At 39.8% G+C, this 17,106-nt stretch overlaps 1 protein-coding gene across 2 annotated transcripts in view; it reads right to left on the minus strand.

The window, feature by feature from the left end:
* Window positions 1–17,106, minus strand: part of ACACA (acetyl-CoA carboxylase alpha) — a 229,453-nt gene that overhangs the window by 56,871 nt on the left and 155,476 nt on the right. For both annotated transcript variants that reach the window (XM_024757632.1, XM_024757631.1), the window contains 4 exons: window positions 12,266–12,535; window positions 7,326–7,423; window positions 2,975–3,095; window positions 2,292–2,402 (listed from right to left, as the gene is read on the minus strand). In XM_024757632.1, the coding sequence (XP_024613400.1) occupies window positions 2,292–2,402; window positions 2,975–3,095; window positions 7,326–7,423; window positions 12,266–12,535 (600 nt within the window). The remainder of the gene's footprint in view (window positions 1–2,291; window positions 2,403–2,974; window positions 3,096–7,325; window positions 7,424–12,265; window positions 12,536–17,106) is intronic.

Below are 17,106 nucleotides of genomic sequence, written 5' to 3' on the forward strand. Positions count from 1 at the left end.
TGTGGCAGGATTGAAATTCAACTAGCAAGTTTTTAGGAAAAAACAAACAAACAAATAAAAACCCCAGCAGCAGCAACAACAACACACCACCACCACCTTTGCTTTTCAGAATATTCTTTGGATATCAGGGAGAAAATTAAAAACTCAATGTAACAAGATACTTTTCAGAAATCAGCTCTTTGTTCAGGTACGGGAACGTTATGGAAATGCAGGTGTCTTCTTTAAATTCTATCCTCACAGATAATGGTATCTACAATTCTCTTCAGCATTCCTCAATATCTCATCCTAAGAAGGTATCCAAAAGAACAACTTAAAAATAAAGTAAGTTTCTCCTGCAGCAATAATCTCCCTCAGTAGAGGCAGTTCACAATCTTTATTTCCAGGCTACTCTCCAAAAAGAGAGCAGGACATCCAAGTTTGCCGTTGTTAGCCCTGCTCTGCCTTTCCTTGGAGAGAAAGGCAAGCCCAGAGAAGGACACGAAGTTTATACGAATGCAGAGAGCAAACTTATCACATCACACCATTCTCATTTCTGACATCCCCAAAAGCTAATTGGACTGATGGCAGTGTCAACTTATTCTAAATGGGAATGATAGGATAGGACACTTAATTCCCATCCTTCCACTTGAAAGCCAAGGCTTCATAAACAGTTTGCGTGAGTCTAGTAAACAACTTAGCATGCATATAGCTCCGCAAGCACAATCACCAAACCGTGAAAGGGAGAGGAAAAGGAAGCTGAAACTGTAATGTGAGCCAACACTTTGTGCCAACTACTAGCTGCTTTTACCTATGTTTTCTCATTTGATGTCCACAGCATCATTTAGAGGTGGAAATTATCATCCCCCTTTGACAGATAAAGAAAGCTGAGGAGTTGAGGGGTTATACGAGTTGTACGAGGTCAGTCAGCCAGTCAGCCAGCCAGCCAGCCAGCCAGCCAGCCTCAGACAATTACATATTCCTGGCTCTGGAGAGAAAATAATTTTCCTATGCCTGCAAAGAAGTCAGAATTATACTGTCGGGGACTTCCTGGGCGCAGTGGTTAAGAATCTGCCTGCCAATGCAGGGGACACGGGTTCGAGCCCTGGTCCGGGAAGATCCCACATGCCACTGGGCAACTAAGCCTGCGTGCCGCAACTACTGAAGTCTGCATGCCTAGAGCCCATGCTCTGCAACGAGAGAAGCCACCGCAATGAGAAGGCTGTGCACCGCCCCTGCCCACTGCAACTAGAGAAAGCCCGCTCGTAGCAACGAAGACCCAATGTAGCCTAAATTAATCAAAAAAAAAATAAAAAAGAATGACACTGCCCTTTGTATATTCAGGTATTTTTAGATAGTTTTTACTCTTGCAAGCTGTGACCTCACTATTCATTTTTTTTCCCTCTCTGGAAAAGCCACTATGAGCTTGAATTGAAAAGGCACAAGCAGGGCTTCCCTGGTGGTGCAGTGGTTAAGAATCCACCTGCCAATGTAGGGGACACAGGTTCGAGCCCTGGTCTGGGAAGATCCCACATGCCGCGGAGCAACTAGGCCCGTGAGCCACAACTACTGAGCATGCGTGTCTGGAGCCTGTGCTCCGCAACGGGAGAGGCCCGCGCACCGCGATGAAGAGTGGCCTCCACTCACCGCAACTGGAGGAAGCCCTCGCACAGAAACGAAGACCCAACGCAGCCAAAAAAAAAAGTTGAACCTTCTTCAAAAAAAAAAAAAAAAAGGCACAAGCTTTTCTTTTGAAAGGAAAATAATCTCCACATCATACTCTTTCTCAACAATCCATCCATGCATCCATCCACCCATCTTTCCACTCAATAATTACCAAGTACTTCCTTATGTACAAGGGACCATCATATGTGCTCCTTTTCAGAGGTGCTTTCACAAATTTCTCAAAACATTAAAACTTGATACCCTCAACATGTTCAGGGGATGTTTCAGAGGTAGCTCCATGTCTGGGAATAGATCTCACATCCCTCGCTCACAGATGAGAAAAAGGGAGGGAGGGCAGAACAGAAGCATTCAATTAATTCTGTCTTTCTAGAAGGACATCAGAATGTAAACTCCTCACAGCAGGAGTTTTATATGATTTGTTTATTACATAGCAGGGCTTGGAATAGGGCCTGGCACATAGTAGGTACTCAAAACACTCATTTTGTTGAATGAATGAATGGGCAGGGAAGATGGAGGGAGAGGGGAAGAGATAGACTGAGGAAGCCTTCCCCCAATCAGGATCTAGAACTAGGAATTCACAATAACCCTCCAAAGGCTTCACATACTTCTCCCAAACCCTAGAAACTTACTTTGTTGAGGGCCCCAGCTCCTGTCAGAATTAAGTGAGAATTTTCAACCTGGATGGTTCTCTGTCCCAGTCGGACAAGGTAAGCCCCAATCCCAATGGCCCGGCATGTAACCTTAAGAAAGAATAAATTCGACATGTCACTTATTTATGTTCCCTCCCTAGCTATAATAACTAAGGCACAGATATGTAAAATCCACATTAACAGGAAAAAAATATTGCTTTTTTAGGAAATCTGTTTGATTAATAACAATACAAAAACACAATTTCCTGGTTAAAGCAAAGAAGGTACAGAATTCATTCAATGATTCAAGTAACAGACAGTTAAAGGATCATACGCCCTTTACTTCTCTTACACTTTTGTTTATTTCACAGATGTTTGGCATCTACACTAGAGGTATGAACAAGGAAAACAGTAAGAGGAGAAGAAATTTCAGCTGTTAATACTCTGGTAAAATATTTAGAGAAATAAGAAGTTAAACTAAAGGCTAACATGAGGTGCTAGGTTTCGCTGGGAAATTCAATTATTTACATTATTCTGCCTTCCTACTTTCGTGCACAATTAAAATCAAATTGTCGATATTCAGTTTTTAAGAAATGCTCCCGCTTGGGACTAAGTAGTGGGGATGGGAGCAAAAACAAATCCTAGTCAGCTCTTCAAACATCTCATGCTCTGGCAAGATTTACCAGGCTAATGGTGATGATCTCATCATAGGCCAATGAGGATTCTCCAGCAATCATTCCAGAACCTCGAAGGTTCTCTGCTCCAAGTCCCTCTTCCTTCCCAATAATATCGGTTATCTTGTACCTAGTGGATACAGCCATGCCAAATTATACAGGTTAAACACGTTAACAACAATCCATTAAAAGAATAACCACCATTAATAGGCTGCTAAAAGCATACTGAAAGCTTATATTTAATACCAGGTCTGTACTTTTTTTTTTTTATACTCTTCATTCATATATCTTTCCTTCTTAGCTTGGTGCCTATTTTGTCTGGAAGTAATATGGTATAGCAGAAAGAGCAAAATCTGGAACTAAGTAGACAGGCTTAAATCCCTGCTCTGACACATACAGCAGTGTGACTCTAGGGATAATAGTAACTTGTGTAAAATGGGATTTATAGTATCCACTTCTACGGGTTGACATGAAAGTTAAAGCAGCAAGGAGAGGGTCTGACACATAGGTGGCGCTCTGATGTTAGATACCCTCTCTTACTTTCTAGGACAAGTTTCTTAAAAGCAGGGTCAATGTGTATCTCTCTCTAATAAGCAACAGCCTTTAAATCAACAATTTTAGATAAATGTTACATAGGAATAAAAAAAAATCCAGGGGCACAGTGAGAACACTCAGCCCAATTTCTCAAGTCAAAAATCCTCTCTCTTTCCAAGACAGGGATGAAGGGGAAGGTCAACATAGTGCACTCTATCCCTGCTCCTTTGTGAGTATCAAGTGTATACACGAGAGTTCCTGGCATAGTCCTCTGGAGGGGCAGGGGGAATGTGTGTAGAAGTGAAATGCTGGACAAGTTGTACAGAAAGCATCCTGTGGATCCAAAGGGAGCCACCCATCTGTCTTCTCGGCAGGGGATTAGGAGTGATAGCTGATAATGGGAAATGGGAGATGGGGAATGCAACTAATAAAAGAAAGGAAAAATACAAAGTTGGAAGTAGAGATGGGCATATATTATTTATTGTTCCATGTGTACCCTTAAGGCTCGGCACTGGGCACAGTTTTAGAAATAGAAATAATAAATAAATATCCCATAGTGGCTCTTAAACTATTTATTTCTTTGCTCCCATATTTCTGTTCCCTACTTCCAGCCTTCCATCAATTCCATTTCTTTGCCCTTGCTGTTTGTCTGTGGCTTTGCGTTTCTGCTTCCCAGATTCCCAATAATCCCTTCTCACAATAATTCCCCAATTCTTCCTTTTGCTCTGTATCTAGACTCTAGTATAGTTACATCTAGTCTAGTATAGTTACATTACAGGTAAAGCTAATCTCCCTTAAGGGGTTAATGAGCCACATTAATTTGGTGGTGGTGGGGGGAATGTGTTCTTTTAATAAGGCCCACATGCCATATAGTCACAAATACTCATGGGCCCAGTCAGCCTTCTTGGCAAAGCAGATCTTTTCCCTCCTCAGGAGTGCATACTGCTTCACAGGTTTGTGATTTGTTAAGTGGCATCTTCTCCCCTTGTATTATATGAAAAAGATTAAAAATTTCCCATTTTCTGCTCTGTGATCTGAGCCTTCTACCTTTAAGAGTATCATTCTTTAAAGTAGTACCAGGGGCTTCCCTGGTGGTCCAGTGGTTAAGACTCCACGTTTCCACTGCAAGGGGCACGGGTTCAATCCCTGTTGGGGGAAATACGATCCCCTCGTGCTGCATGGCATGGCCAAAAAAAAACCAAAGTAGTACCAAATTTTAATGTTACTTATAATAAAAATCTTCGTGTAGTGTAATATAATTAACAAAACATGTTCATGTATATCATTTTTGATCCTAAGGAAATATGATCCCCTCGTGCTGCATGGCATGGCCAAAATAAAAAACAAAGTAGTACCAAATTTTAATGTTACTTATAATAAAAATCTTCGTGTAGTGTAATATAATTAACAAAACATGTTCATGTATATCATTTTTGATCCTCACAACAGTCCAGTGTGATAGGGAATATCATCTCCATTATCATAGATAATGACACCCAGGATTTTTGATTGCTTACTATGTGCTGAGTTCTGTGCTAAGGGCTTTACATATATTGGATAACTTGATCTTCATCATACAGATGAGGAAACTAAAGCTCAGAGAAGAAAACTGACTTGCTTTAACAAAAGCAATATACAAAATCAATAGCTTTCTGAGATACCAGTAATAAAGAGTTGAAAAATATAATGGCGGGGGTGGGGTGGGAATCCCATTCAGAGTAGCAAGAAAAATGCAAAACATACAGGAATATTTAAAAACTGGCAAAATCCCACCGTACCTATACTCTAGACCAAAACATCCTGGGATGGATGCCACAGTGAACTGTCAGGTGCACTGAAGGATATTTCAGATTTTTGAGAGAAACACTATGATATGTGATATCTGTTGGATGCCTTGCGAACTACTAGTTTTAAGTAGTTCATGGTTTAACATGAGGTACTGCTACATTCCTTTTGACAATGTCCTATCTTTGCAAAGCTGGGTTTTCAGTTTCTGTGGGGAAAAAAAAAAGTTCTACACAAAAATTAGTGCAGAACAAAACGTGACGGTGGCTATGTCCAAGCTGATTCCAAGGTTTGCAATGTTGTATGGATGCAAATATCCCATTAGTAAGTAATGGTAATTATTTAAGAATAGAATAAAATTTTTTCAGTTATGTGTATTATACAGTTGACCCTTGAACAATGCCAGGGTTGGGGCATCGACCCTCAGCAGTTGAAAATCTGAGTGTAACTTATAGTTGGCCCTCATATATATGGTTCCTCCATATCCATGGATGCACATCTGTAGATTCAACCAACCACAGATGGTATAGTACTGTTGTATTTACTGTTGAAAATGTCCACACAGAAGTGGACCCGCACAGTTCAAACCCACGTTGTTCATGGCATAAATACTTATGAAGCTGTCTGGGTCAGCTTCCTTACTAATCAGAAATATTAGGCATATCTTTTTGCCTAAAGGTGTTATGAAAAAATTACAGAGACAGTAAAGGTGCTGTGAACCAAGAAAGAGTGGGAATTTCTGGCATAATCTATAAAAAGAAAACTATAAAACTTTAAAAAAATACACTTAAATAGCTGGAAAAACATACCATGTTTCTTGTTGGGAAGAGTTAATATTATGAAGCTCTCAGATCTTCCTAAATTGATTTATAAACCTAATGCAATCTGAATCAAAATCATTATGGAAAGTTTTGGGGAATTAAAAAAAAAATGAGCCTATCTGTAAAAAGACAAAAATAGCTAATAAAACTTGGGAAAAATTAAGAATGTGAGGAACTCTGGCCCATTAAAGTAGTTAAAATAGTGTGGCGTTAGTCCAAGAATAGAACAAAAAACAGAATATAAAGCCTGGTAATTGAGTTAAGATTATTATAAAAGTGAGGAAAGTATGAATTATTCAATAAATGGTATTGGAGCAACTTATTAACATTCTGGAAAATACTTGCAGATAGATTATAAAAATGTTCAACTTCACTGGGGATCAAAAATACCAGTTAAAATAACAATTGCTGTTTTTATCCTATTTTATTAATTTACAGTAAACACTGTTGGCAAGGGTGGAGAAAAATTAAAGAGAGGAAACAAGCACTACCATATACTGCTGGTGGGAGTGCAGCTCTTGGGAGGACAATTTGAAATTATCCAAAAATGTCTTTTAAAAAATGGACATACTTTTTGACCAGTAATTTCACTTTTAGAGTTTAACCCAAAGGGAATAGCCAGAGATATTCTTCAAAGTTTACATAAAAGAATGACCAGCCCAGGGATATAGCAGTAAAAACTGGGATAGTCTGTATGTTCAAATATGATATATTCATTATAATGATTTATATGAAGCCATTAAATATCATATTCTCAAATAATACTGTAAGAGTATATAAAATTTCTCCCTAAATAATATTTAGTAAAAAGAACAAATTACAAAAGCCCTTTTCTATTATGATCCCAATTATGTAGGAAAAAAGGTGTGTGTATATATATATATATATATATATATATGACAGAAAGAATATAATATACATTAATAACTGTGATCTCTTGGTAGGACTGTAGCTGATTTTTACTTTTTCTTCATAATTGTTTACATGTTCCAACTTTTCAAAATGAATAATTATAAATATAGTTTAAAAACCTTAATCAATAATAAGGTCTTTCAGCTAGTAAGTGGTACAGCTGAGATACAAACCTAAGGCTTCGAGATTACTCAACAAGCAATCTTCACTGCTCTTCAAGGTCATGATCAGCAGGACAGTGAGAAAAAAATGATCATATTCTCCTTTCTTTAATCCACAGCCAAATTATTCTGATACATAATACCTACCTGGATTCTCCTTCATCCTCCACGTGTTCACAATGGACAGAGTTGAGAGCACTGACTCTCTTATAATCTTGAGGGGTCAGATATAAATATTTGTATCCCTGTGGGAAACACAAATAGTTTTCAACTCATTATTTGCCATCACCACAGAAGACCCAGCAAGGCATGCATAATGCAGCTTGTTCCAAAGCTGGCTTTAAATCTCCAAATCGTGTCTCAGAGTTACTGTCTCATAGAATACTACCACGGACAGTTCTTTGAAAGACGGAAGTGCCTATTTCTGCAGTCACTGACTGTGTCCTTGAAACAAGATATCTTGTAGCTACAACTCCAGGTATACTCCACTCATTTCCTTTTCATCAAGGTTAAAGGGTCATTCTCTAATCTTTAGTGACACCTCTATTAAAGATATCAACACAAAATTAAAGAATTATATGAATTACTATTCTTCATTTTCTCAAATCCATAGTACCATCAACATATAGACGGGTCAAGGATAATTGAGAACATCACAAAACTAGGATATTCAATCTTAAAATCAGAAGTCTATGCAGTGCTAATGATCAGTAATCACTGAGCTCATACCTTTTGCTTTTCTAAATAAACAAATTCTAATCCCTATGTACATTAAAAACTTATACTAACATTTCATAACTGACTTATTTTTATACATTCATGTACACACTCACATAGAAACTAGTTATTTAATATGTGTGTTCACCTTAAGTGAATCAGTCACTCAGAAAAAAAAAAAAAAAGAGGAAGCAGAGAAAAACTTTTAAAATACTATGAGAAATTATGTCCACCATTTAACTGAATTTGTCCCACAGGGAGCACAACATGCCAGAGACATGAATTTGAATTTGCCACTGATTTTGCCTGACTTATGACGAGAATGCCCTGTAGCACTGAGTGTCAGTAGTATGTCTGTCAGCACATATTTACTGAGTGCCTATTATGTGCAAGATACTGTTTAAGACACAGAACAAACAAAGGAACAAAACAGGCAAAAATTCCTGGCCTTGTACAACTCATCTTCTAGTAGGCGAGTCAGAAAATACACAAAATAAATAAGTTAAGCATACAGTGTAATGGGAATAATGTTTAAGGAAAAAATAAAATAGAGGAAGGAGACAGGAGAGTTGGCAGAGTTGAACTTTTAGAAGAATAGCCAGGGAAGGCTTTAATGAAAATGTCATTTGAGCCAAGACCTGAAGAGCTGAGGAAATGAGACATGAGGATATTTGGGGGAAAAGCATTCAGGCAGAAGGAGCCACAAGTGTGAAGCTGCTGAGTGTGTCCAGCAGGCTCAAGAAACAGTGAAAAGGCTGGTAGAGCCACAGTGTGGAATCAGGTGGGAGCAGCAAGAGAACAAGAACGGAGTGGTACTGGAAGGCCAATCTAGGGAGGGCCTTGCAGGTAACTGTATGGTTTCTGGCCCTCACTTGAGTGAGCTGGGAAGCCTTTAAAGGGTTTTGTTTTTTTTAAAAAAGATACATATATATATACATATATATATATATTTTTTTTTTAATGAATTTATTTATTTTTGGCTGTGTTGGGTCTTCGTTTCTGTGCGAGGGCTTTCTCTAGTTGCGGTGAGCAAGGGCCACTCTTCATCGCGGTGCGCAGGGCTCTCACCGTCGCGGCCTTCTCTTGTTGCGGAGCACAGGCTCCAGACGCGCAGGCTCAGTAGCTGTGGTGCGCGGGCTTAGTTGCTCCGCAGCATGTGGGATTTTCCCAGACCAGGGCTCGAACCCGTGTCTCCTGCATTGGCAAAAAATGTAAAATAGGAAACAATGCAATAAATGCAGTAAGAGGTGGCAGGGACTTGGACTACTGTGTAGCGGTGGAAGTGCTCAGAGACGGTTGGATTCCGGATACATTTTGAAGGTCAGGATGCACACATGAGTTATTGACAGAGAGGAAGCGGGATATGAGAAAGAGAGGTCAAGGATAACTCCAAGGTCTTTTACTTAAATGAGGAATAGAGATCATTTACTGAGACAGAGAATATTGTGGGAAGAACAGATTTAAGGAAGAAGATTAGAAGCTACGTTTAGGCAGATGTGCAGGCAGAGATGTTGAGTCTGGATACATGAATCTGAAGTTCAGGGGCAGGATATAAATTTGGAAGTTTATCAGTTTATAGATGGAATTTAAAGCTTTAAGACTGGATCACCAAGGGAAGGTGAATACAGAAAAGAGGAGAGGTCCAGGGACCAAGCCCTAAAACAGCCTTTTGTTTTCCTTCTTACCTCACCTTCCATACAAGCTATCCTGTCACAGCACCAGGTGAGAGGGCACTGGGCCCTGTGGGGTTGAGGCTGGGAAGTCCTAGACTTCTTGGTCCTGCCACAGCCTCTGTGGCACTGACATGTGTCCCCATTCACATTTTTTTTATAATTTAAAAAAAATGAGATAAAATTCACATAACATAAAACTGGCCATTTTAAAGCGTACAGTTCAGTAGTTTTCAGTATATTCAGATGCTGTGTAACCACCACCGCTATCTAATTCCAGGATATTTCCATCACCCCCAAAAGAAATACTGTATTTATTAGAGGTCACCAACAATTCCCATATACTTTTTTTTTTTAACATCTTTATGGGGTATAATTGCTTTACAATGGTGTGTTAGTTTCTGCTTTATAACAAAGTGAATCAGTTATACATATACATATGTACCCATATACTTTTAAAATGAATTTTACTGAAGCATAATTTATGTGCAATAAAATCCATCAGTTTTAAGTGTTGTAGTTTGATGAGTTCTGACAAATGTATACACTTGTGTGTAATCGCCACCACAATCAAAATATAGAACATTTCCATCATCCCCTGACACTCTTACATTTAAAGATGTAAAAGGCAGCAAAGGAAACTGAGAAAGAGTGGCTGGGGCGGGGGGTAAAAAGGAGACTGTAGGTTCCTGGAAACCAAGAGGAGAAAGTATTTCAAGGATGAAGGAGTAACCAACCACATGGAATACTGCTGAAACGTCAAATAGGTGAGATTCAGATTTTAACAATATGGAATCAATGGCGACCTTGACAAAAGCAGCTCTGATGGCATGGTGAGGGTGCAAGGGGAACTGATATGGGTTCCAGAGGGGATGGGAGGGAGAAGAGTATCTGAAAACAGCAAGAAGAGAAACTCTTTTAAGAAGTCTTGCTGTAAAGGGAAGGAAAAAATGGGGTAGGGTTAGTGACTGGAGGGGTAAGTGTCTGTGTGCTAAAAAAGGAGTATATTTAATAGAGAGGGAAAAAGTGATGATGTAAGAAAGAAGGGGGAGAAGTTTTGATCTACATCCTTAAGTTGGCAATAAGGAAAAGGGTCAAGCATAGCGGGATTGGCCTTAGATAGAAGCAGGGACCGTTCATCAAAGTACAGGAGAGAAGGCGGAGAATAAGAGCACAGATGCAGATATACAGGAGCACGTGGAGGCTCTCTTCTAACTGCTTCCATTTTCTCAGTGAACTGGGAAGCAACATCATCAGCTAAGAGTGAGGATGAAGGAAGAGGGTGTTGGAGGTTTGAGGAGAGAGATGTCAAACTGTCAATCAGGAGGTTGGTAAGCTTGAATTTAAAGTAAGACCAGTCAACAGCACTGTGTATTTTTCTCCATCAGTGTTCAGCTATGCAGGTGAGGGAAAAGGAGTAGATGGAGAGAGCTGGATTTAAACAAGGTTTCTGTACAGACACCGAGTAAGCGGAATGAAGAGAAAAAGCAAAGAAATTGAAGGCATGGGAAAGGTAGTGATTACGATCATTAGCCTATGGTAGACTTTGGATTTAAGGCTGGATAGGAATAAAATGAGTATGTAAGGAGGGAGTGAAGAGTAGAAGATAGGTGGCAGGATCAATAGTTGTAGGTCTTGGTGAGTGCAAAGGATTATTGGACTTGGGGTACTAAAGAGAGTGAGCTGGAAAGATAGGACGGAGAAATGGCAAAGGAAGGGATGCTTGAAGTTGACATTATGGGGAATGAGAGGCTGATCTGGGATGTAGGATAGGACCACTGGGGGAGAGGAAGTCAAGGATCCAAGAGGCTAGATAATGGGATGAATCATCTATGTATATATAGTAATCGTCAAGAATGATAACAGGACTAGTAGTACTGGAGAGAGTGACAATGTGCCAGCAACTAAAAGATGCAAAGAAGAGGGAGTGGCCAAAGGGTAGGGAACACGATAATAAGGAGCAGTGATGGTGTGGCACAGTCTGATGACATGAGATTCAAAGACAGGGGTTTTCAGAGAGAAGGGAGGGAAGAGGGTCTGGAAGTAGCAGTGAGGCAGTAGCGAGAAGCTATTTTCCTCCAGGCTCAGTGGTACAAGGGAAAGAGAAACCAGTCACCATTTAAGAGGGCTACAGGGGAAGAAGAGTCTTCAGAGGACAGGCAGGTTTCAAGTAGAGCAAGATTAGAGAACAATCAGAGAAGAAGCTGAGGATATGAGAGATTCTGCTGATGACTGACCATAAGTCTTGGAAACCAAAGTAGAATAATTTAAAGGTATATATTTTGGGCTTCCCTGGTGGCGCAGTGGTTAAGAATCCACCTGTCAACGCAGGGGACATGGGTTCGAGCCCTGGTCCGGGAAGATCCCTCATGCCACGGAGCAACTAAGCCCGCGAGTCACAACTACTGAGCCCACGCGCCACAACTACAGAAGCCCATGTGCCTAGAACCTGTGCTCTGCAACAAGAGAAGCCACCACAATGAGAAGCCCATGCAGCACAATGAAGAGTAGCCCTTGCTCGCCACAACCAGAGAAAGCCCGCGCGCAGCAACAAACACCCAATGCAGCCAAAAATAAATAAATAAATAAATTTATATTAAAAAAAAAAAACTACTACCTCTCTCTACACACGTACACACACACACACGCGCGCGCACCCCCATATGGTAACTTGAAGTATTATCTTTTCTTAGTCTGTACCTTGTAAGGATCCTCAGGATCTACCCAGGCTACGTGAAACATATGACGAATTTCCTCTGCCAGTCCAATTCTTGCTCCACTGTTGGCTGCTACATAGATGCGTGGGATGCCCTCTGCCCTGGCAAGCTCAGAAGCTCTGAGAAACAGCAAATCCTCCTGGGGTCCAAAGGACCCAATTCGGTATGTGATATCATTGCCAATAACAATGATATCTCGGCCTTCTGGATATTCTGGACTTTTAAGGGTCATTTTCCAAGCTACCATGCCAATCTGCAAAGGCATAAACAAACAAACAAATAAATACAAGCTTCTTACATGCAGAATTATTTTTCAGTTTACTTGAAGATATCAGACTGCACGTAGACACAACCTTCAGGTAAAGATATGCATTGCTAAAGAGCCCAGCTCCCTGCGGGAAACTAGAACAAATATTCTAGCATACTTCTCCAAGATTATGTTGAGAATAGCTGGTTTACTGTATATGTATTTCACAGTTGTCTCAATTTCTTCTTTGGGTCTGTTCGAAGAAGATGGAAAAACCAAAGTCTAAATGCACTCAGGCTATGTGTGGAAGAATACTGGGGCACTGGGAATTAAATCCGGGATGCCCTACCTTACTACCCTGTCTACTAAGATATTGTTTGTGAGATTCTTTCCAAGAAATCTTTAACACACAGGAGAACAGAAAGAGGACTACCTCTCATGGACTATACAACTTTTACAACCCTGGGTCCTTTTATTGTCCTCTAATATTTGACAGAAATAATAGCAACATTCTTTACAGGCTTGCTTCAGGTATCTTCCATTTCTGCAAGAATTTGCTGTAGCTCAACACTGCATCCTTGTGACCATCTCTTGCTGATTTCTCCCAACACTAGAAAACCAAAGGATGCAAGTAACCAACCTCATGCTGCACTATGATATATATAAATCTCTGCGCACTGTTCGGTAGCATCTGGCCAGCCACACAAATAAATGATACTGACTTAATAGGCAGGGGTGACATGTCTCTTCCCAAACCCTCACAGCCCTCTCCTCTTTTAATCCCCTTCTATATGAGAACTAGTCATTCCTTCTACTTGTTTGTTCGCTAGTGCCCTTTCTTTTCTACTCACTCATTCCCCAGTTAACGGCTGCAGTTTTTCATGTCTGCCTGTCTGCTTCCCTATATCTAGATAAGTAATGCTTTCCATTCTTTTTTTTTTCCTGTTTCTTTCTGTCTCCCCCGCTTCCCACCACCACCACTCGCCCCCAAACACAAAGCCTACCAGACGAGCATTCCTGGTCCTGCCTAATGGAGCCCAGCCACATCTGCAGCCTTGGTCCCTCATCCCTGGGCTGCTGCATATCACCTCATTGCGGAGCCAGCCATCAAGAAGGGCCATGAACAGATGTAAATAGCAGCATCCCTGGAAAGCCACATGCATCACCCAGACTCAACCGGGCCAGTGATCATAAGCTCTGAGTACACATTTCTCAATCCAATTGCACATCCACTGTAATCAGGCTGGTTGAAGCTGTCCACACAGCTATTTGTGATTCTCAGCATTAAGAAATATATATATATGAAACACCTACAGATAAATATAAGCTATTTAATATATACCACTGGCCAAATACAAATCAAAATCGATATAATACATAGAAAAAAAATCCAATCACCTTCTGAGGTAAGGCAGTATTACTCTATCTGCTCATTAAAGACAGAGAAAAGGAAGAAGAAACAGATCATCCAAAAAGCAGCACAGAGAAACTCCAAATATCAGGATAATTTTGGTCATAGTGTTTAAGAAGCTGATCAATATGATGCCCACGTGGGGGAAAATATTTTAACTGCCTTCTCACGTGGCCCTCTAATCCAACATCTCTTTTGTTTTTCAGGAAGGAAAAGCTATTTCCTCTAAATGCATTTGTAGTTAGGAAGATTGGGCTCTACACCAAATTTTATGACATATTAACTTTAGCCACCTAGGCCAGAGTTGCTTAGATACAAGCCCAGAAGAATCTACTTCAGCATTTGCATGCGAATGCAAACACTGTGTCTATGTGGCACTGGACAAGCAAATAACACTCTTATCTTTTGCTATTACCTGGGGACTCTGTGTCACTTGGGCAGCCAGTTCAGCAATTGGCCAGGTCATTATGTTTGTAATATTGACTTCTAATTATTAGTAGTACTTTTTAAAAAATTAATTAATGAATTTATTTTTGTCTGCGATCGGTCTTCGTTGCTGTGCGCAGGCTTTTTCTAGTTGCAGCGAGCCGGGGCTACTCTTGCGGTAAGCGGGCTTCTCATTGCGGTGGCTTCTCTTGTTGAGGAGCACGGGCTCTAGGCACATGGGCTTCAGTAGTTGTGGCTCGTGGGCTCAGTAGTTGTGGTTCGCGGGCTCTAGAGCGCAGGCTCAGTACTTGTGGTGCACGGGCTTAGTTGCTCTGTGGCAACTAAGTTGCCTCTCATTCCTCAGTGAGATTAAGTTTTGAATAAGCACAATGGATAAATCTCTAAGGAAGAATCTGTTGCTCAATTTATATTAAAAATTAGATTTTACTGCTAATCAAATGATGGGATACATAATGGTGAACGTGGGCTTGGGAGTCAAACAAACTTGGATCCACATCTAAGTCCTACCACTTATTAACTGTGTGACCTTGGGAAATTCACTTAACTTTATCGAGCTTCAATGTCCCCACATACAAAATTAAGAAAATATTACCTATGGGATTGATGAAAAACTATTAGAAGCAGTAATCTATTATATTAACTCTAACATACAAAGTTTGCCTTTGTCTCTCCTCTCAACCTATCCAAATCTCACCCGTTCCATTAAGGTTCATTCAAATTCCATTTCCTCAGAAAAGCTTACCCTAGTCTAAAGTGACTCCTTTCTTCTGATCACCTACTAAGACCTTCATATAGAGAATTCATTTGATAATTAATCACATATGGCCTAGGACAGCTTTTAGCTTGCCAGCTTGAACCATCATATCATCTCTTCCAGTGCATAGCAGGACTCCTACACATTTCTACCCATAATATGGGAGTAATAAATACTTGCTGGTTCCACAGTCATTTCATTTTTTAAATGATACGTGGAAAATAGTCAACACCAAAAGCTTAGAACATCGTGCATGACTTATCTCTAGGGATCACAGAATAACAGTACTAAATATCATTAAAATATTTTATTTTTTAAAAATAATAAGAATAATAGCTACCATTAATTGCACACTTATAACATGCTGTACTATACTATAAATGTTAATAAATACTGATAATAGTTAGGAGGTTAAGCTGGAAAATCTGCCTGTCTTGGTTCAAATTTCAGCTTTATATGAGCTGTATAGCCTTGGACAAGTCACTTAACCTTAACCTTAACCTCAATTTTTCCAATTATACAATGGGGATAACAATATCTTTCTGGAGGGATTGTTGAGAGGAACACCACATTAAATTAGTACAGAGCCTGGCATATAAAAGTCCTCAAATAGTAGCTATTATTATTATTAATTTTAAAAACAGTTGTTATTATTGCCATGAGAAAATCAGGCACAGAGGACTTAAGTAACTTGTCCTATACCGAGTGTGAATGATTTATTCTTTAAAGTATGATTCACATAATTTCATTTACTAGAGAAATTAAGGAAGTATGTTCCAGACTACTGCCACTGCACTTAGCTGAAACGATATGGAAACATGAACATCAATTATAACACAAACATAAATGTCGTTGACACCTAAAGGCAATGTGGTACCCTGGATTGGATCCTGGAGCAGAAAAAGGTCATTAGTAGAAATATTGGTGAAATCCAAAACAAAGTCTGTATTTTATTTAACAGTATGGTATTGTACCAATGTTAATTTCTTAGTTTTTATAATTATAGCATGGTTATATAACGGAATAATGTTAGGGGAAGCTGGGTGAAGGTTAAATGGAGGTTAAATGGGAACTCTGTATGATTTTTGTAACTCTTCTGTAAATCTAACATTATTTTAAGATAAAAAGCTGACAAAATAAATGTCATGATAAAAACTTTTTTAGAAGGAATATATTGACTAGTGAGGTCATTGTCAGTGTTCTGTTCAGCCTTATAAAATGGTGGCTATGAAGACTATGAACAGTATTTTAAAATACCCATGATGTAATGCTAAATTTAAAGAAGCAGGATAACAAAATTGCATGCATACCATAATAACTCTGAGAGGCAAAACGGTGTGGTAGTCAAGGGCACAGACTCAGAAACAATTTTCTACAAATCTGAATCTAATGTAATCTGACTCTGACAGAATAGAGGTTCAGTCAGTTTTCTAGCCACACAACCTTAGGTAAGTTAGTAACCTCTATATGCCTGAGTTTCCTCATCAGTAAAATGGGGTAATAATAACCTATTGTATTAAGCCTGCTGTGAAGACTAAATACATGTTAAATCTTATAGTAAGTGTTACAACACACGCACACATGCATACACACACTATCTCTATCTAAAAGCTTGTTGGGGGCTGGGGGGAAGGGAAATAAAGAAACATAGCAAAATGGGATGATAATTATTTAGGATGATGGGACTGTGAATTTTTTCCCCATTTTCCAAATTTCTTTAATGTGTTTATGCCTTCATAACTTAAAAATTTTATAAATTAAAAAGGGAGGGCTTCCCTGGTGGCGCAGTGGTTGAGAGTCTGCCTGCCGATACAGGGGACACGGGTTCGTGCCCCGGTCTGGGAAGATCCCACATGCCGCGGAGCAGCTGGGCCCGTGAGCCATGGCCGCTGAGCCTGCGCGTCTGGAGCCTGTGCTCCGCAACGGGAGAGGTCACAACAGTGAGAGGCCCGTGTACCACAAAAA

The sequence above is a fragment of the Neophocaena asiaeorientalis genome, unplaced genomic scaffold (assembly GCF_003031525.2).
Source record: "Neophocaena asiaeorientalis asiaeorientalis breed wild unplaced genomic scaffold, Neophocaena_asiaeorientalis_V1.1 scaffold327, whole genome shotgun sequence".
In the NCBI taxonomy this organism is placed as follows: Eukaryota; Metazoa; Chordata; class Mammalia; order Artiodactyla; family Phocoenidae; genus Neophocaena; species Neophocaena asiaeorientalis.